This window comes from Nannobrachium achirus (assembly GCF_963921795.1).
Source record: "Nannobrachium achirus genome assembly, chromosome: 2".
Taxonomy (NCBI): domain Eukaryota; kingdom Metazoa; phylum Chordata; class Actinopteri; order Myctophiformes; family Myctophidae; genus Nannobrachium; species Nannobrachium achirus.
The window spans coordinates 35,542,197-35,563,732 of record NC_137811.1 but is presented as its reverse complement, the minus strand read 5'-3'; the positions used below and the strand labels follow the sequence as shown (position 1 = coordinate 35,563,732).

Genomic DNA, 21,536 nt, shown 5'->3' with positions numbered 1-21,536 from the left:
GGTTTGTCCTTTGCAGCCCTCTCGTGCTATAGGAGCTGCGCCTCCCAGGTTCCCTTACTACCAGAGTAAGAGGAGGTTATTTCATATTTAACTCAGTGGTTCTCAACCTTTTCAGGCCGTAACCCGCCCAAAATAATCATATTTGAACTGGGGACCACCCCCCCTCACCCTAACCCAACACAGGCATTCAATTTAGTTTGACTCGATTAAAGTGTGAAAATAGAAGATCACAACGCCTTGGCTATTTTCACATATTTTCGCATCTTTCTTATATTATTTCGTATTGTTTATTGATGATGTTTGATGCAGTAATGATCTTTTTCTTTGAAATTTCATTCCTTTTGTTTTTTGTTTAAAAAGGTTACTTAAATTGTCACTTCACTGTCATCTGGGGGACCCTCCAAATCATGTGTGACCCACAGGTTGAGAACCACTGATTTAACACATCTCAGAGGTCTGTAAGATTTCGGAACACCAGTAATGTCCTCCTAACTTGAACGTGATGTTAATGTATTTAATATATCATGATAAAGTGTTGCCAGTCAACGTACCTGTGCTTCTTTATAGATTATCATACACCTATGTCATTGCTTTACTCCAGTTCTTTCACTTTTATACTGAACTCACGCTTTTATACTTTGGTTTTTGCCTTACTATGGTCAGGTTAGGTAACTCGTGTTTTCTTTTTAAGCAAGTAGAAACGCTGTTGTTTTCCATTTTGTCTTCCAGGATTATTAAGACTACAACTATGACGTCAGCTTCACAAACTGAAGCTCCGGTGGTGCTGTTTGTAGAATTGCTGCTGACGTTCCTTGATGGTGGGATCCCTGGGCCCGTCTCTCTTGTCCACCGCTCCTCTGTCTCTGTCCAGCTCGTCCCCGGTGACGCTCCCCACGTCGCTGAAGTCCCCGAGGTGCTCCACGGAGTCGCACTTCTCCAGGTCGGAAGCGATGGTCTGCAGGCTGAAGACCGAGAGGGAGTCCGACCCGGCACGCTCCCTCTCCCTCTCCTTCTCGTCCTCCCTGTCCCTGTACTTCTCCACCAGATCCTTGGTGTTATCCGGCTCGTCTCTCCCCACCGCGCCGCCGCCACTGCCTCCACAGGCTCCGCCTTCCTGCTGGATACCGCTGTCGCACTCTGCGCCCACGGGGGGGCTCCGACAGACGCTGGCCAGTCCTCCTTCCGCTGGGTCCTGGCCCCTCAGGGCGTGGATCTGCTCACTGATTTTCTCCAGGTTGCGCAGGGCAATGGAGTAGCGGGTCTTCACCTTGGCCACGATATGCTCCAGCTGCATCACTTTGGTCTTGTGCTCCTGGAGTCACAAAGAAAGCAGAGTAGGGCTGGGCAATTAACCGAAAATATATGTAGAACAAATAGCTGAATTATAAGCTTTTTTATACATTATATATCAACGAATCAACACGACTAAAAAGAAAAATAATTAAGCTAGCTGATCTACAGGCTCACAACACATCGCAGCATGACCCATTGTGAGCTTGTAGCTATGCTATTTTTCCATTCATTAATCGTAATCGAGGCAAACGTATAAAATCATGATATCGATTTGAATTAATATCGCCCCGCCCTAATGCAGGGCATTCATCAACATCTGCATTGATTTCATGCCACTGAGCACATAATGACCTACAGTAAATCCATATGACATAAACTACAGACTGTTTTTGTCAAGTCGGCAGCTTACAGTATTTACCCTTATACACTACCATGGTGTTTTTGTATCCATAACTGACAGTGTGTGTGTGTGTGTGTGTGTGTGTGTGTGTGTGTGTGTGTGTGTGTGCGTGCGTGCGTGCGTGCAGCACTTTCACTTAGAATTACCTCCAAGATGTGGTTGAACTGAGCCTTAAGTTCAAAGTAGGGTTTGGACTTGACAATGACTCTCTTGAGGGACTTCTGCAGTGTCTGGACCCGAGCTTCTGCCTCCTGACAAGCGTGGGTGACACGCATGTGTTCCCTCTCACTGCGGAGACGCTCCTCCTCTGCCTCGTTCACCTAAAGGACAGACATGTACAACACACACAGTTAAGGCCAACACATGGCAGAAATAACTAAGCCTGTGGTTCCAGGCTCAGAGAGATTACAGTAGTATACCCCTGAGGCTGTCCTGACCATAATAACATACCAGTAAGACACCTAAGGGCGAAAACCATCTGTCCAGTGATGTATATCGGACCAATTACCCATATATGGAGACCCCTGGTACCCATAGATATTATTCACAGATATGGGCTTAATATTGATGACATCAGGGATCTCCATATATGGGCACAAAAGGGATTTGGTTCCCCTGGCATCACAGGGATCTCCATATCTCTATATATGGGCATAAAAGGGATTTGGTTCCCCTGGCATCACAGGGATCTCCATATGTGGGCATAAAAGGGATTTGGTTCCCCTGACATCACAGAGCGTGAGAGTCAATCAACAAAAAGATAAGCGTTACCCATACAGACAGTCAGACAGATACGGTCAAGATGTGACGGTCCTGTTAGTAAACCTGTTAGTAAAACCTACGGTCGCAATAATGAACTTCTTTCACATTCCATAAATACACATTTACACCAGGTCTGTCTCCAAGTAATGTCAGCAAATATCTTGATGAGAAAGTAAAGGATTTGTCAAGAAAAAGCTGTGTTTGGTGTCATAATAATAGAGCCCCCTCTTTTCCAGCAAATAAGTAAGGCGTCCTTACCTTAGAGGTGGCATGGTTGAGCATCTCTTGCCAGGTTGGATCCAGGGTGTTCTTGCCGTCAGCCATCAGACCCTGCTCTGCCACATACACCATCTCCCTGGCGGCCGTGTGCATGGAAACCGCTCTCTCATAACTCAGGGCAGCCTTCTGGGTCTCCTGCTGCGCCTAGAGGAAGGGGACAACCAATCATCATAACGCAAGGAAGTTTGATAATACATAACAACGAATCAACTGTCTGTGCAACAAAGAATCGGACATATAAGGGTTGTGCCAATTAAAACCAGTGTGATTTGTAAAACCATTACACTAAATAAATATGATACGCACTAAAATACCCTTTACTCTTTACATGGTTTCAACATACTTCTTTTGTCTGCTTCAAATGTATAATGTTGCCATAATTGAAAATATCTTGAAGACTGTGAGTTGCTGCCATGTCTCCTCAAATGAACTCTGCAACCAACAACATTCTCTGATCATTCTTTTTTAGCATAGTTTTCCCACTTTTCGTGTTCTATGCGTACAACTATTGCAGCCACAACAAGCTGCTGTAATACATGCATGGTGTACTATAAATACAACACACACTACCGCAATGGACAAGTCACCTACAGAACCCTCAACAGTGACGTCAATTCCTAAGTTAATCATCGTCTTGTCATATTGCTTATTACTAATGCAATATGAATTTAGCGTGATGTCTGCGTCTGTTGCTAATAGTAGTCTAGACGTATACCGGTCCACATGGGTGGAATTTCAGAGAGTGCCACGTATGTAGTCAAGAGAAGTGTTCTAAATAAGATGTATTTCTTCTGATTGACTAATACCAGGAGTCATCTAGTAGATTTGAATTTGACTTGGGGCTCACATGGAGCATAATGATTTATCTATGCACTAACTGAACTACCGGTTATTATCCAGTTACTGTTGCATTGTTTTTATTTCCCATGCAATGCAAATCGATTTATTTAGAATCGCTAGTCGTTAGACTACAAGTGAGAATAAAATATGTATATACCAAAACGATTATTATACTAAGAGAAACAAAACCATTATACCAAAACCTAGGGCAATAATTTTGGCGGTGCAGGCCAGGGCGCGGTTGGTTTCCGGCCGCCAGATGACGTAAAGTTATTTCTTCCCCAGACAGGAATCAGAAAACCGAAAATGGTATTGATCCCAGGATATGAAAGGCCTCTTCACACTGATCGGCACAACAACACCAGGTGAAACCGGGTGAAACCCATTATCAACGGCTGATTAGTGTGTATGCAACAGAACAATAGAAGACAACTACCGTACTCGTTTTGCACACAGAAACTTGCATCAACTAGCTGCTACACAGATACCAGAGTAGTCAAAAGAGCCAAAGCAAGTGATTTTTTTCAAAGCAAAATCATTAGTTTCATGGCGGTGTGTCTGGGGATGTAATTAAAGGACATTCTTGGGATTTGACAGCCTAGTAGGTTACCGCATCTCTCTGAATGTGAGTTGCATGTAGTTCCATGCAACCATTATCCATAATGGCAGTTGCAGGGAGTTGCATTGGTGCTGTGGAGTGTCCTTAAAACTGTTTTTTGGCAAGGAGTTGCGACTAGATGCATTGGTGTGGTTTGGGCTTTAAGGTTTGGGTTTAAAATAATAGCAACAAGTTTCTCAGTGTGACACTACTACAAGTTAACCAGCCATTTCATCTCGTCCATCATGTCTAGACTATTTACACGCACCAAGTGATGATGTTACTGTTGTTTAGACTAGAAAGGAGTGCTTTGGCTGTTCAAGAGCAAATTAGTCACGGTATCTTTATAACTCTGCAGAATCTCCATCTCTTTATAACTCTGCACTACTAAAGTAGCTTCTCTCTCAAGCTCCATTTTATAGGCTAAACAAATGCAATGTTTCATGGAGTTCTTCAAACTAGTCAATTTGATTTTCCCTTACATTCAATCATAAAATCACATTTACATTCTAGGCATTCTTGGTCTTCATCAGAGTAACTTATAACTGTCAACTAACAACATATCAAAGTGCTTAGTTAATTAAATTCCCAAAGAAAGAGAGCAATATAACCATGGACGTTGTTAGCAATCTGGCAGCTCTGCCAACTTGCACTCCATTTGTTTCACACCTGTGAGTGGATTAACATTTATCTTCTTTACACAAACTCATTAATAGTAAATACAAGCAATCTTGTCACACTGTACATACAGCCCTGCATGGGGCTAGAGATGGGCAATATAACCGATATCGCAATAATTTATTTCCCAATACTGTATCGATACTGCAGGCTGTAGTATTGCAATACTTTTAGAGAAAAAAATAACACTTTTTTCCATGCATAGAAACCAATGATAGAAGTCCGGTCCTGACACTCCGCTCCTCTAGATGTTGCTGTAGCTATTTCGCCTTTAGGTGATTCATCTCAACTAGTCCTTACCCGTTCAAAGATATGAGCTCCGAAATGATGTGCAGTGTGTGGGTTATGGGGTGTGCACTGTGCACACAGTATATGAGGGATGGAAAGTAACTTTCTGGTGCTTGCATGATAATATGTAGGAGCATCAATGTAAGAAATACCTGTTTCGTTCAAAGGCTACAGAGATACTGTGTACCGATCTACATGACATCATCTGAAAGAGGGCCAGCCAACACCCCCCCCCCCCCCCCCCCCCCCCCGCCCACACACACACACACACACACACACACACACACACACACACACACACACACACACACACACACACACACACACACACACACACACACACACACAGCTGGTTAAACATGTTGCCCCATGCTAGATGCAGAATAGATATGCCTCATGCTAGATGCAGAATAGATAGTAGTTACACCATAAAAATGCTAATATACAGCATATGATTTGTGAAAGTGACAAACGGGCTTCACAGTTATGTCAGGTGTGTTCATATGCTAATGGTGATGCGATTTCAGATCAATTGCTCCAGCCACTGAGGAGAAACGCTGTGACAGACACTCAGACAGACAGACAGACACTCCCTCAGACAGACATTCGCTAAATTATAGTATAGATATCCTATCCCCATCAAATTCTCAGAGCAAGATTTAAACAAACTACTATATACTGTATACAATATTTTTTAAATAATTGTTGACAAAGGTCTCATATTAACCCATTAAAACCATGAAAGCATCGGTGTCATTTTAGATTTTAGCTATGGCTTTTCACTTCCTGCCACGCTGAGAGCTTGTACATCTACTATTTTTGGAAGTATTTGAAAAATCTTGCATGACAAAAATTACTAATCAGCCCCAATTATCTCTGTGATGTTTTCATAGGTGTATCGTTTTTCCACATACATGGTGAACACATACAGTATGGCACAGACAGACATGCATTTCATTTACGCATACCTCTTTGGCAAGACGGCGAGCCTCATAGTATGGTCTGGCTTTCTCTATGCAGCTGCCGAGCTGGGAGCTGTGGGCATTCAGTTTTCTGGCGGAGTCGGTGAGAATCTTTCTGTACCCTGACCTGGCATCCTGGATGGAAAATTTAGTAAAATGCCCTGATTACATGATATCACTGTATTAGAACATTGACAACGGATCTTACTGAGGTACCATAAATGAACGAGGGACCAGGAAATGACAGTAACAATTGTTTGTGTATCTCCACTTTTATCTTTACTTCATATTGATTTTAGATGCTGCAGCTTTTCAGTCAACACCTCTGACGGTGACAGACAGATAAATATTTGGACCCAGACATTAACACGGTAAACATCGGGGAGCTTTTTGATTAAACTTTCTCATGATATTTTTGGCCCATTTGAAAGTGGGTGCATGTTGCAAAAGACCATTACTTACATTTGCAGATTATTACCAGGTCTGAACTGGAACATAAATTCGGCCCTGGCATCTTGGCCCACCACAACCAGCGTGAACCGAACATAGAATATCTACAAGCCCACAACGCGTCGCGGCAGTGATGCGTTGTGGCCACAGTCTGTGGACCAGTGATTGGCCCTCTCCAGTCTCCACTTAGTAGCTAGCTGCCCAGCCCAAAGATGACTGTAACTACTGGCCAACTAATGGTCGGCCTACCGAGCATATGCCTGGTATGCCAGATCATCCAGATGCCCAGTTCACCCCTGATTATTATCATTTACTATAGTGCAACTACAGTACAATTTACACTTACATCCAACTGAAGTTCTAGTTTGTTGATTTCGGCACTAGCTTCATTGAGGTGCTCCAACTCTTCCTGTAAGACAAATACATGATGTATCACTTAATTAGGCTATTTCTGTTAAAGGTTAAACACACAATGGATATACTGTACTTATAGATTGTACATATTGTCTCAGTATTGTGATAACAATAATGAACATGAACACTACCATCATTGCGGTACGATAAGTTATCTCTCCTTGGGTTAAACTTCAATAACAGATCGCACTACTTGGGATACATGAGGACAAGACAGTAGCCAGGCACTTTTACGAAGTGGGCCCTGCTGTGTGCATACTAGGCATTTTGATTGATTGAAGACTATTAGAAGTTTGCATAGGAAAAGGTACAGTTTCATGTTAGTACAGTTCACTGGTACATGGTCAACTAAAAGGAGATCCTAGTAAGCTTTTCAGCTTATTTACACAGGAAACCTTTATGTATCTCACATAACATTGAATGACAGACTATGCAGAGGATAACATCAATAGCAAAAGGGAAAAAAAGAACAGTCATAAAGAATATGACTATATATTTACTGTGGAAAAGGGGAGGCAAGTATATGGGGCTTTATCATCATTAATTGTAATTGTTTAATGATTGCCTCTTCTATGAACTGATCGTACCTGAATTCTGGGGTCCAGTTCTTCTTCGTAGGGGCTCTGTGGCCCCTCGCTCTTCTGTCTCTCCCGACCACCACCACCACCTCCTCCCTCGTGTGACGTTTCTCTTGTAGTTTCGTTATTATTAGTTTCAACAACCTTATTGACCTCTGCATCCCCACCAGCGGTGTTCTCCCTCCATTCACCCGCCTCGGAGTCCCCCGACCCGGCGGGGCTTTGTCGCAAGTCGCCCGGCTCCATCAAAGGCCAATAAAATCGACACTCGAGTCAGTTGCTGGAAGCGACGGTCGGCTCAGGTTACGTGGCTAACGTTAGCAGCCCTGGGTGGGGATCGAACCGCGATACGATCCCTGTTAACAACAGCCAACCTTACAGGCCGGAGCAGCCATAAAATAATGACTGCACGCCACGAATAATGTTGTTTGGTTTGGTTAGCAATGAAGCACCATCAGATCACAAGGAGGAGGAAATGAAACCCATTGAATCCCTTCTGGATGTTGACCAGACGACGAGGCTAGCAGGGTAAGCTGAGCTAATAGGCTAACGCTCTCTGCATAAAACCGGCCACGATATGCTTTTACTCGAGGTGATTAAATATGTAAAAGTAAGGAAAAACGGAGGGCCGTCGCTGTGTCCCTCCCTTACCCGCAGCTTCACCCCCATCTCTCCAAATGAACCCCCGTTCTTTTAGCTGCAGCCCCTCTTCAGTTCATTGTGGAAGAAAGGTAAACACTCGAACCGCTTGGACCCCAGCGGCTACCGTACAAAGCAAGTCCCCTCCTCCTCCTCTCCTCGCCCCAAAACCATCCCAAAACACTATGCCTAGTTTATTACTGCTTTTACCCGTATGGCCCGTGCTCATTGTTGCATAAGTAACATTTTGCATTTTTTTGTTTCAGTGTTTTGCATTAAACAGTCTGATTTTGTGCCCAACATAAATAGGACAAGAATAGAACAAAGAACACAATGTTCTTTCCTTCCATGAAAGGTTAAATGGATCATCATTTTATTCCAAAAATATAAACACACAATGTTATTATTTTTATTTTTTACTGTGACAAGAATGTATGGAGGCCTCTTTGGACAATTATTAAATCAAAAGTAGTATGATTGAAAGGTAATGAATGATGAATGAAAGTATTACCACAGCGCAGAAAGAACATTTAAGAGGGATTATATTAGAGTTAGGCCTATTATTGGTGACCACCACCAAAAGTAACAAAATAAAAATGTAATTTGTACATACATTTGTACCAGACAAATAAAAAACAAGAAATTACATTTAATTTAAACAAATGACAAGAGGCTATCGCATTGAATGCATTAATTAATATGTGCATAGCGTATATAAAAATAAATATCTTGATTTTTACAGCAATCATGTCAAACCATATGTAAGGCTGTATCCTACACTGTAAAAATATGTTTTGGGATCATGAAAAAGTCCTGAGTGGTATTGGCAATAAGTCTTATATCAGGAAGGAGGATAAACCATTCTCTATCGACACAGAAAGGCAGATTATATCTTAGCATTCATTCAAATACAAACTCGGAACCAAATCATTCTTTGGCCTAGAATGGTCTTCCTCATTGACACAAACACATTTCAATCAGGTTACTGCACATCAGATCAACTCCATTTGGGATCATATTGGGTCCACCCGGGAGGGGGTGCCAAATAGATCCTCCTCCCCTTCGACATGAAACTGACGACACCCCTGTATCCTGCCCGTGGGACTCCGGACTTCAAGTCGTCCATGATCCCCAGGTTTTTGGCCAGGACTTTAAAACTGTCCTTGCTAGAGTACTGCAGACGAAAGGGCCCGGAACCAGTCAGTTGACCCTGCTTGACCGCTTCATAACTCACCTCAGGAGCACTGTAAACTTTATCCTCAAACTCTCGTTTGTACGTCTCCTCTTTCAAGTAACTCAGATCCAATTTGGTGAAAGGCACATATTCGGAATTCAGCTTTATGTAGCGCAAGTACTTGTCATAAAATTGGCCCAGGCTCACGCCCTTCCGACCGAAAGTCAAAGTGCGTGAAATCTCTGGGCGGATACAGGCTCGGTCGCGGCGCTGCTCCGGCTGACGCATCCAGTCGTCCCAGAACGAAGCAGGCCACTTAGGCTCCAACTCATCCCACAGCTCCTTGAGGAGCATCCAGCCCAGGCCAGGGAAGAAGTCTGTCCTGTAGAGCAGGTTGGCTTTACCAGGGTCCACAAAGCCATCCCTGCCATTGTCATTCCAGGCTGACACACACCACAGGCTTGGGTCTGATTTCAGCATTGGATGAAGGGCTCGGAAGTACTCAAAGAAGTCTGGTGCCACCTAGAGGAAGAAAATTAACATTTCAATATACTTAACCCTTTAAGACAAATCAATGGAACACTGTTAATATACAATTAGTTCAAGCATAGTTGACGCAATAATAACTTATGTTAACTAAACTAATATACTAATAATAACTATGAAAATGGTTCTCAACGTGGGGTCGAGGGGGTCGTCAGGAAAATGAGTTATAGCATCAAAATCTGTTTTATCACTTTTATCACGCCCCATTTACATTTGCTGATCTACAAGCTCACAACATACCGCGTTGTGATCTTAGGGATCTGCAATTTAAAAAAATCTTGAACATTTTTGAGAAATTCTGAAACATTTTAACAACACAAATCTTTTATGGGGCGTATCTGGCACAAAATGTTTTCAGATGGGGGGTTAGGGTTAGTAAATCACTGAACCATGGTATTACCTCCAAGTCATCCTCCACAATCACAACGGAGGAATGAGACAGGGTCTTGAACACTTGGTTGAGGGCCCAGCGGTAATGCCTGGAGATCTTGTAATAACCCTGGAACTTCTTGTGTTCCGGCCGCACTGCGACATCCGTCAAGTCTGGCTGTTTTAGGTGAGTCACCTGACTGCCATAAGAACGTATCATCTCCGCCGTCTCAGCATGTCCACAGTCCTGACTGACAATGATGGGGTGGAGCTCCGCCGACGGCCGATACTCCAAGAGCTTGTCCAGGCAACGTTTCACTGTGACTCGGTTACAGGCAATGACCAGGATGGGAATGGCAGCCTGTTGGGGCTCAAACTGGAAATGGAAAAATACAATATCACAATATTTTACCAAGCTGTATCACGATACACAATCTTATCACGATTCTTTTTCATGTTGGTTTTTATGGTTATTTTTCCAGTTACTTAACAGTACAAGCACCTACTACAAGGCAACAAAAACTAAAAGAAGAAGGAGTAACAGACCATTTAGACCAGAGTTCCTCAAAGTGGGGTCCAGGGACTCTCTGGGTTCCCTTTGGGAGGTCTAAATTTGACCCTCACAAGTATGTAACTTTGTATACTGTCAGAGTTAAGGGGAGACCTTGACATTGTAAACTTTGAGAACTACCGATTTAGACCAAAATGCAGGTTTAAATGAATTCTGCAATGAATCTCTGTATTAACAATTCAACAGGATTCTTTTTATAAGGCTCTCCCTCATTGTATCACGATACATACGATATCTCTGAAAAGGCATATCATGGAGACATTGTATCGTCTCAAGGATATTCACCCACCCCTACCTCGGGAAATTTTGCTCTTTCGACAACGCAACATTTCGACAACTGAGCGTCGGCAGGATAGCGCCTCACCCCACAGAGGTTTGGGTTAGGTTTGGTTGTCGAAAAGATGACATATAGAAACAGCAAATGCTCCCCCCGTACCTTCTGTCCAGTTCTGCTGTTTGGCAGCTCCCACAGTGACCTGTGACCCTGGATCTGTAGGAGGATCTTCTTCTGCAGCTCCAGCTCCGCTTCGAACGTGTCGGCCATGCGGAGCACGTCGGCCGCCACGTCGAGAGCTGTCCCTTCGTCCAGCTCCCTCTGCTCTCTGTTTGGCCTGTTGTTGTTGTTGTCCGACTGCCCGGACGGGGGCCTCCCCCACAGCAGAAGCACCAGTATGGCATTCCAGGTGACAAACACTAGCGTACCACAAAGAATGAGAGAGCCTCTTTTGCGAAGCATGGCCCAAGTCTCAGAAGAGAGGGTGGAGCGGGGTTCGGGAAGACACAGGGGCACTGAAGGAAGGGTGTCATAAACAGGAACTGTGCATCCAGGACACGGGAAGGAGTACTCTGTTGTGACTCATCACAAGAGCATAATGAAGTACTTTAGACCCTCACTTTTATTCCGCTTGTGTATATATCAACTAAATATTATGATTTACCAAGCCATGCTACAGTGCCAAAGAGAAATTCAGGTGGGCAGAGAAGGATGCATCTTGCATTGCTGGATCCTCAACTTGCATTATCCAATTCCACCTGAAATAATAAATAAATGAATGAAAATGCCATGCTATCACGTTCCTTGTTATAATAATGTAGTTAGAAAACAGACGTGAGCATATGTACAATTTAAAAGGAGCCTGTCGAAAACATTGCATTACATTCATCAAATTAAATAGTTACAATATTATCAGAATTGTTTATATTTAGATGAGGTTACCGTTAGACCAGTGGTTTTCAACCCTTTTCATATCAAGGTCCATTATGTATTGGGCATTTGAGCCACAGACCACCATTTGATGACATTTAGCCTCTCAGACCCAAAACGTAGAATATTTTGTTGTCGTCGGATAAGATTTTGTCATCCATTCCATGCTGTATTCATGTAGTGCCATAGGACAGTAGTACTCAACCTTTTCAGGCCTGATGAGCACTAAGAGTTGAGGCATTATATTTTGTATAACACGGTTGTTCTTTGTGAAAATAAAAGATCTACATGCTCACCACGCCTTGTGTTGCAAGGCGTGGCGAGCATGTACTGTAGATCAGCCATTTTCACAATTTCTGCCTCTAATATTTGACAATTTGGCCAATGTTTCATTTGTCATTGCAGAGGTATTAGAAAGTCCTTAAATTGTCACTTTAGAAATGTGCAGATACCCTCTACACACTTAAACTTTATGTTGGGTTGTTTACTGTTGAGTGAGAAAAACAATGTTGCACATTAATTTAATCATCTGGTGACCCCCCCAAATAATTTGGGGGTCCCGACCCACAGGTTGAGAACCACTGCTATAGGAGGGATAACCGGCAAACATTGATCAAAATAACAGTTCTAATACATTCTCTTATTGTTTACTTCTTGTGAATCAAGTAACGCAGATGTTGAACAACCATTTAACTCTTGAGAGCGTAAAATGAAACCAAATCCATTTGGTTTCATTTTGCACTATACTAGAGTTAATGACCCATAAATGAGGTTGCCATTTGGTTACCAACTCTTCCATCATTTAGCTGGGGACCACCTGGAAATCTCTTCAAGGACCACCGGTTGAATACAACCCGGGGTTAGCATATGGTTGAAATGGGACTGCATGCAGTCGGGTCGCACAGACTGTGGAATGTGTGACATCCAACCCCGGTGGCACAAATCGATATTTATGATCACCTGTAGCTAGCGCACAAATGAAGCCATACCAGGAGTTCCTCTAACTGAACAATAACTATACGATGATACATATTGCTACTTGCATCAGATCGAATGACAGATTGGCAGGAGAAAATAACGTGTATGCTGGAAGAAGGAAGAACGTGTTCAGTGAAATTAGCCCCTTACCCTGGCAATATAAGAGTTTCTTCCTTCTGTAGCCATTTCTCCGCTATTTCTTCGATGACACTCGCCGGAAAGTAAACGAGCGAAATGCCAAGAACGTACCGTGTCGCCGTGGAATGTCGCGTTGGCGAATCATACGCGATAAAAGTCAACTAATCTCTGTACTTTTCCTTGTTTCTCACAAGACTGATGAAGAAGTCAGCCAGGCGACAACTTCCGGATAACATGTTAACAGGAAGTCCCGCCCCGGCTGTCACCTTAGAAATTACATAACGTTGAGATGAGCAGTGGTGTAAAGTAACTACGGTAAGTACATTTACTTTAGTAAAATTTTGAGGTGTTTTTTTACTTTCTTCAGCATTTACAATTTCCAAATTACTTTTACTTCTACTCCAATACATCTCAGAGGCAAATATTGTACTTTTACTCCACAACAATTATTTGAAAACTTTAATAGTTATGGGACATTTTGCATAATGAGTACTTTCTACTTTTGGTACTTTTAAGTACATTTTGATACCAATACTTTTGTACTTTTACACAAGTAATGTGGAATTCCTTTTACTTGTAACAGAGTATTTCTATATTGCATATATTGATACGTTTACTTACACCCCCAAAATGACGTATTTTCTGTTGATTAGTCACACCATGGAGACATGAGTTCAATAATATATATATATATATATATATATATATATGTGTGTGTGTGTGTGTGTGTGTGTGTGTGTGTGTGTGTGTGTGTGTGTGTGTGTGTGTGTGTGTGTGTGTGTGTGTGTGTGTGTGTGTTTTTGTATTTGCCGCATTCCTAAGAAAGAGGAAGAAGAAAAAAAAGGATTATAGTAAATTTACCACCATTGATTCTGGATGGGGACCCAAATGCATGGGCCTGGATGGGGACCCAAATAATGCCCTGGATGGGGACCCAAATGCATGGGCCTGGATGGGGACCCAAATAATGCCCTGGATGGTGACCCAAATGCAAATGAATAAATTTAGGGTCAAGGGTCAAATATACATTTACCCCCATTGATTCTCACACAAATGCATTTGGGTCCCCATCCAGGGCCTTGTATTTGGTTCTCAATCCAGAATCAATGGGGGTAAACAATAATGCATTTTTTTCTCTTAGGAATGCGACAAATACAAAATCATATTATTGAACTCAAGTCTCCATGGTATGACTATCAATAGAAAAAAAAGTCATTTTGGGGGTGAACTACCCCTTTAAGTAAGAAATGTGAGTACTTTTTCCACTATTGGAGATGAGGACTTTCACTGAAAGTTTATTCTGCACATTCAAGTATGTATAGCAAGTCAGATGTGAATGCTAACAAGAAAAAACTAATAATAGCAGCAAGGGCAGAATGTTTGGCATTAAGTGTGGTGGAGTGAATTGTAATCAATTTAAAATGTAAATTCTTCTACATAATTGAAAGCTCAGGCTCACATTAGTTGTTATACTTTACATTACTTTATTTATGAATTTTGGACCAATTATCCAATTTTACATCGAGGTGTCCATTCTTCTTTATAGTGCCAACTCTTCCTGTTACCGTTATTTGCCACTAATTTGGCAGAAATGCTCAACAATAGTTCTTCATTTGTGCTTTAATAGGCTATCGCTATACCATATAGGTTACAACAAGTCCGTTATTTATTATAATAGGCCTACACATCAGAAATAACAAAATCCTTTGTGAACTTGTTGCTTCAGTAGTAATAGAAAACAAAATCCTTTGTGAACTTGTTACTTCAGTATAGTCCCTTCTGGTTCTGTAAATTTTATAACGAACATTCATTTGCAGTGTCCGATTTTGAGATCACAACAATGAAAGAAAATACATTGCAAATCCTATAGCATAAGTGCATGGTGCCATGGTCTCATTCTTGTCTCAATCAGGTCGATTCTCTTTGCTTGGTGTTCTAGAATCGGAGAAGGCTTTCAGTGGATCACTGGGGTCACGGGGGTGTCCCTTTACCTGAGTGGGAAAGACAATTAATTTGGGTTTAGTTTAGGTATAGAAAGAAACACATTTTAGACTTGTAATGGTTTAACTGCTCACCTGTTGGACATTTGAGTCATTTTGCACAGTACTTTTGCCCTGTTCGTCCATCTCTCTTGCATTATTATTATCAGGTCTGAAGGACAAGGCCCCCAGGTTAAAATAAATCATTTCTGACACCAGAACAGACAAAGATAGGTAGGTATTCTTCAGAGTCGACCACCCATTTAGAATGAAAAGGGGTAGCAGGCCTACTGTCATTTGCCCTCCATTTTCCTTCCAACTTGGCAAAATCACTGACACGTTCACAACGCCAACTGGAAGTTCTTTGACATTCTGCACGCACTTTAACGTATAGACGACGTGCGCTGCTCCAACAGAGGATTCCACTCTTCCAGATGCGGCAGTAGACTGCAATGTGCGCGCAGCACGCGCCGGTGCATTCGGGGCACCTGTCACGTAAGACGAGCGCGTGTCCTCTGGCGGCGTGCACGGGAATCTCGAGTGTGAACGACAACGATATTTTATTCCACGATTATTTGTGTTATTTCTCAGCAACGATGTGTGCTCGTCCTCCTCCAGCGGCGCTGGTTGTTTCACCGTGGCTGACGATCCTTTCTTCCCCCTCCTCGGCACACGTTCTCCTCGCAGAAAACACCTCCATGTTGTTGTTGTAGACGCAGCAGGCTGGTGGTTGGACGCGGTGCGCTCACTGCTGGTGGAGTCGCGCACCGCCCCATTATAAGCCAGGCCGAGGCTGTATGCCTGTGTGACAGGCCGCTTGTTCGGCGGATTCCTGGTTAAAATATTCCCCCGACACCGGAGAACAGCAGACAGGGCAGACGCAGAGGGAGTTGAAGCCATAATCTGAGAGCATATTATTATGACTAACTGCAGTTAGTCTTTCTTGTCTTGAGTTGACGCTTCACTGGCTGCCTCTCCCATGGGGCCAACCAACACTTTTATAATAATTCACTCACAGACAGCTACAGTACACAGCCGCTCTCCTGGCTGGCAGTCTGCACGTACAAAACTGTTACAGTATTTTGCGTCAGTCCCCCAGACCATATTTGTTTCGTCCGGGGTCGGGGGAATGGGTGATATATGTTGTCAAGGAAGGAAGGAGGAGGGTGGGTGGGTGTGAGTTTGTCTAGCTATACTTATGGGGACTAAACGCATGTTCACACAGTCACCTGCAGGGGACCTCTGACAGTGTGGGGATAAAATAGTAGGTCCCCACAACGGTTATAGGTTTAGGGATAGAGGTTAGGGTAAGGCCACAGGCAGTTCTGGAATTTCATCATTTTAGGGGCAAGGCCACTTGGCCTTTGGTGTTGTCCATTTTTTGAGGGCACAAAGGCCGAATGCCAGGGCAGGAAGGCCATAAAATAAAACAAGATTTTATTCCATTGAAAGAATTTGGTTGAATTTAAGGGTTAGGGATGATAACCTAATCTGCAATGAAATAGATAAATGATGGTATTTACAATCTGATCCATGCTCATCCCTGTACCAATCAAAGTACTGGATTGGTTTAAAGATGGGGACTCGGGAGAGTTAAGATTTCAGAATCTCAACAAAAGACACTGGTATCGACATGACAAGAAAAGAGACACCGGTGTCTGCTGTCTACATATTGACAAGAAAGAGACAGAGGAGAAAGTGGTACAGTCAGCTGGGGCATTAAAACCACTGTGGCCTCAGGTCATACCATTGTTTTGAGGGGCACAAGGCCAAATTGAGGGCCCTCCATGAAATTCCTGCCCTGGCCACAGGACTTGCATAAAAATGAATGGATGTCTATGTAATGTCCCCACAAGTGATACATATATAGGGTGTGTGTGTATGTGTGTGTGTGTGTGTGTGTGTGTGTGTGTGTGTGTGTGTGTGTGTGTGTGTGTGTGTGTGTGTGTGTGTGTGTGTGTGTGTGTGTGTGTGTGTGTGTGTGTGTGTGCGCGTGTGTGCGTGTGTGTAGGCTATTTGCTTTTGGTTGATGGGGTCAAGCTGTAAAGGGCAAGGCATTTTAACATTGCCATAGGGCCATTATGTTAAATCCAATATGTTAAATGATGAATTTAGGCCTACCCTAGGGACATCTGAACATAAGATTTGGAAAAACTAGACTACATGTTTACTTTTCGTACTTGGAGTAAATAGCCTAGATAAAGTTTAACCCAGCTGCTTTATTTTCCAGACTAGCCCATCTCATTTGTGGTCCGTGTATGGTTGAAGCTAAAATTATCAACATTTTACTAATACTGACCAAATCATATCTGCTATAGTCAAATGTGTCAGCTGATTTCCTTCATAGAGCATATAAATTCCCCTGCATGATACAGTCAAACTGGTTTCTCTGCCCTGTGACTGAACACATGCAAATGACTCTCCCCAAAAGTGCCACACAGTGTGTGTAGACTGTAGAGACATATTATTCTTTCTGACCACATTATCTAACTGTCAGCAATGCATCATCATCCTAGTAGCCTAGTTTGTTTACACCTCAGTCTACAAGGGCTGCCTATCAGGTAACAAAACCAGTTTCCAAAAGGCAGACGTGCCCATAGCCACGCAGTCCTAATGTCAGCCATCGGGTGTCACATGGAAATTTGCCTCTACAATGGTCAACATCATTTAACTATTTTAATCATTGACAGGCATAATATAGTTTGACTTTCCAGATAAAAGCAAGCATCCACTATGTACATTATGGGTAACATCTTACAATCTTTCCAGAAGATAGGCTATATTCACCTTTTGCATAGCCTATAGGATACTATAGGCTATTTTCTATGTTAATAGAAAAACATGTCGTTGTTTAAATTCTCAAAAAACACACAATTGAAAGAACACTATAGACAATATATGAAAATTAAGTATTTTATTACAAATCTATATTTCTTTATACAATGTTGAATGGCTATATACAAAGCTTATAAGAATTCCTGAGCCTGACCGGCCAAGACTCTTCATAAAGGATTTTAGTGCATCTGAATATTTATTACAGATTTCTCATCACAATGGAGGATGTCCATATAAACGTTCATAGCTTTCTCCGTGTCTATTGCAAGAATGCCTTTCACAGTTCTGCTCGTGTACATCACTCTGGCCTGTTAAGCCGGTGTCACTCACTGACGGTGTCACAGACTTCAAGATTTTCATGCTTGCAATTGACTTTAGTCAATGACAGATTTCTCTGCTTCCTTGTTGTCTTTCACTTGGTCCACTAAACCAAAAACATATACAGTATAGCCTATGTGCTGCTTTTGGCTTCACTGTCATTTTCTTCAAACCAAGACAGGCAATCATATTCAGTAGGAGGCATAAGGTTCTCAATCATTGTTGAATATATGGAGTGTTTCTGTCTTTTATTTCACCCCCTTCCCTTCATGGTCTTGCTGTCGTTAGAAAGGGTTGACCTGGCTGAGTATGGTTATTAACATGGTGAGGAGGCCTCCCGTGAACAGCCACATTGGGCATGACAACAAAAGCCACAATCCCCACCAGCATGAGTGCCACTGTGATGGTGATGATGGATGCTACCACAGCATAGTAGCACTGGTCTGAGCGGAACCAACTGCGCAGGCGACCTCTGACTCTGTTGGGGGGCCTTCCTACATCCACCACAGTGGTCGGAGCAATGCCTTGCTCTAAAGTGCTAAGGTTGACGTCGTTACCCTCTGTGGAGGAGCCATCCTGCTTCTTCTTGGGCAGGGAGAGCGTGGTGGGTTTGGTAGGGCTACTAGGAGGGGGGTTCTTCAGGACCAACTGACCCTTGCTGCGTTTGAAGCGAATGGATAACGCCCTCTGCATCTCTTGAGGGAGTTTGCGGAAGATGTCCAGGTTGTTGCCTAATTGAGGCAGGTCCCGTCCATGGGGCAGCTCGGTCATTTCACGACACACTGGGCAAGACAGGGTCTTGAGCTCTGGGGAGGAGACATTGATACGTGCCAGGCACTCCAGACAGAAGGTGTGTCCGCAGGAGAGCAGCTTGGGGGTCTTGAAGATGTTGTCATAGGAACAGAAGCACACACAACATTCTGTATCGGCCATTTCATCTTCAGGGTGCTCTGACTTCCTCCCTACCTCCTTCCTAACCCGTTTGGACTCCTCACTCCTCCCACGTGCCCTCCGACCTCCTGTGCTTCTTTCTTGATCTCTCCTCCTCCCCCTGTCTCCCCCAGCCCTCTCAGAGTCGGTGCTCTTGGATCGCCTCACTTTTGCAGGTTTCTCCTTCTTGCCTTGATCCTGCTTGCTGTCTTTAAAGTCAGGTTTGGGTTTGACATTGGGGGCTTGTCCGGTACCACGGGTCGCATCCCGACTGCCTTCACCTCGCTGTCTGTCTCCGTCCTCATTCATGATGGCAGGATGCAGTCACAGTCCCTTGCTGCCTGGAGTCAAATGCAGGGCTCTGCCTATTTCACAGTTTCTTCAGAAGAGCTGTGGAAAATGAAATCTGTGATAAGATGACTGGGCTTTGATAACAAACAGATCAGGAAGAGAACACAGGATTAGGTCAGCCGCTGTCATACCCATGAAAGGCATGTCTGAAGAAAAGAAAAACACCACTGCTATTTCATAATGATGATGAAGCAATTTTAATCTATAAGAATCTAATGTACTATTGTAGTCTAAGCTATCAATTTGGTTTGATAGTTTCATTTACTTAACAGGCATGTGGTAATATTGTCTCGATAATGGGTTGCCATATTTACTTAATAGGCTTTCCTGTACAGAAGTCATTGGCAAACATGTCTGTAATGAGCCCAGTTTACTGTACTCAAGAGTATGTCAAATACATTTAAATTTACTGATCCGTTTTTAATGGTTTCTCATTGCCTTTTTGGCAATGTGCAGCTGACTGACACCATTTATCTGAGATACCATAGCAAACATTCCATAATGACAATCTACTTTACATAGTCACACAGTCACTCAATCATTAACCCCAACCTTTTAACCATTACTAATCTCTATTTTCATGACAGGTAGCTTTGTGTTCATACTTATTTTTTCATATAATCCACTGCATCATTAAAAGCAACATGGTTCTTCAGTATTTCTGACGAGTGAAAAAAAAAAAAAAATTAAGGTAGGCTACACAAATTCCTTTACCGAGTGTAAAATTGACCCACAAGTATACATTTTTACAGGTCCAGTTAAATTAGCATTCAAGATTTCACTATGTACTGTAGACATTCAAAAGCGCTTACTTGTTGAGGTAGGTGACTGTTGGGTGAATCCCATAGAGATAATCCAGCATGTAAAATATTTCCAATTAGTTATATATATATTATCTCCATTGAAAACTAACCTTAAATCTGGCACTCATTTGATCTCCTACACTCCCTCCTCTCTTGTACCGTTTTTAATCTGCGTGCTCTATCACTCATTCTACCTGTGATACTCACTACCTTCCTTGATTGTCCCTCCTTCCTCCTTTTCTTGCCTCCGTTCTCTCGCTACCTCCCACTCCAGTGTCTCGTCCGACCAGTTAAGCAAGTCAATGTGGCATTTGAAACATTACTTCACTTTGTATGTGTGGAATTTGTGGCCACACTTGATATGTGGATGTATATATGCACGTCTGTGTTTGAACTTAAACAGTATAGTAGCATATATTATTTAATAAAATTATCACAAAGTGACCCATACCATACAATACAAAGCTCAGCTTTTTAGTTAAATGTTTTAACTTGAAAGTGCCTTGAGATAGACCTGTTATTTTTCTTCTCTCAACCTTGTACTTTAACAGAGCATCAGATTTCTCCTCAGTACCATAACAAAGAGTTTGTTTACATTCTGGACACTGGACACTCACTATAATTTATAATGTGAATGTTTCCCATTGATGTAGATGTTTCCTGATATGAGATGGGGACAGGGAAGTCAGTGGAAATTTCCAGTCACTGAAGCAAAAACAAGGGTACTAGACTAGTCAACCATGACCTTACAACAAGTCAAACAACAAATGCCTCTCATACTTCCACTTGTCTTTGTCTAGTATCTTTGAGGTTTTACTGCCCTGACAAGAAGAGCCACTTTAAAGTTTAAAACAAACTCCTGCTACCAGAAACACTATTATTAACTGTTCAATTATTTGGGATGTGCATATACTCCAACTCAAATTCACAAAAGTGCTAATAATACCATGCTTAACCGGGATGTATTTCAGTTTCAGCATTTGTATATTTTTGAATATTTTCCTCATATACTGACAGATTTGGAATAGGGTTGTTTGCTCAGCTCACTAGAGCATCTGAACCTGAAAACATATCATGCAACAAAAAGTTTTGAGTTTGACATTTCTTTGGTTGGTTTCTAAATAGACAGATTCTGCTGTCAGCACCACTGCACACAATG

The 21,536-nt window shown here is 42.5% G+C and overlaps 3 protein-coding genes across 3 annotated transcripts; all 3 read right to left on the bottom strand.

Annotated features, from left to right (window-relative positions):
• Positions 1-396: 396 nt before the first annotated feature.
• Positions 397-8,194, bottom strand: sh3bp5la (SH3-binding domain protein 5-like, a). The gene is made up of 6 exons (XM_080752953.1): positions 7,552-8,194; positions 6,897-6,959; positions 6,107-6,235; positions 2,714-2,878; positions 1,840-2,013; positions 397-1,312 (listed from the first exon to the last, which is right to left on the bottom strand). Exons 1-6 carry the CDS (start codon positions 7,786-7,788, stop codon positions 761-763), a joined length of 1,320 nt encoding a protein of 439 aa, XP_080609079.1. The 5' UTR covers positions 7,789-8,194; the 3' UTR covers positions 397-760.
• Positions 8,195-8,850: 656 nt separating this feature from the next.
• On the bottom strand, positions 8,851-11,677 carry mgat1a (alpha-1,3-mannosyl-glycoprotein 2-beta-N-acetylglucosaminyltransferase a). Its single transcript, XM_080749184.1, has 3 exons — positions 11,278-11,677; positions 10,302-10,646; positions 8,851-9,877 (listed from the first exon to the last, which is right to left on the bottom strand). The coding sequence occupies exons 1-3, from the start codon at positions 11,575-11,577 to the stop codon at positions 9,179-9,181; spliced, it is 1,344 nt and encodes a 447-aa protein (XP_080605310.1). The 5' UTR covers positions 11,578-11,677; the 3' UTR covers positions 8,851-9,178.
• Positions 11,678-18,560: 6,883 nt separating this feature from the next.
• rnf183 (ring finger protein 183) lies at positions 18,561-19,532 on the bottom strand (the record flags this gene model as incomplete). The annotated part of the gene is made up of 1 exon (XM_080741552.1): positions 18,561-19,532. The coding sequence occupies one exon, from the start codon at positions 19,530-19,532 to the stop codon at positions 18,561-18,563; it is 972 nt and encodes a 323-aa protein (XP_080597678.1).
• Positions 19,533-21,536: the final 2,004 nt, after the last annotated feature.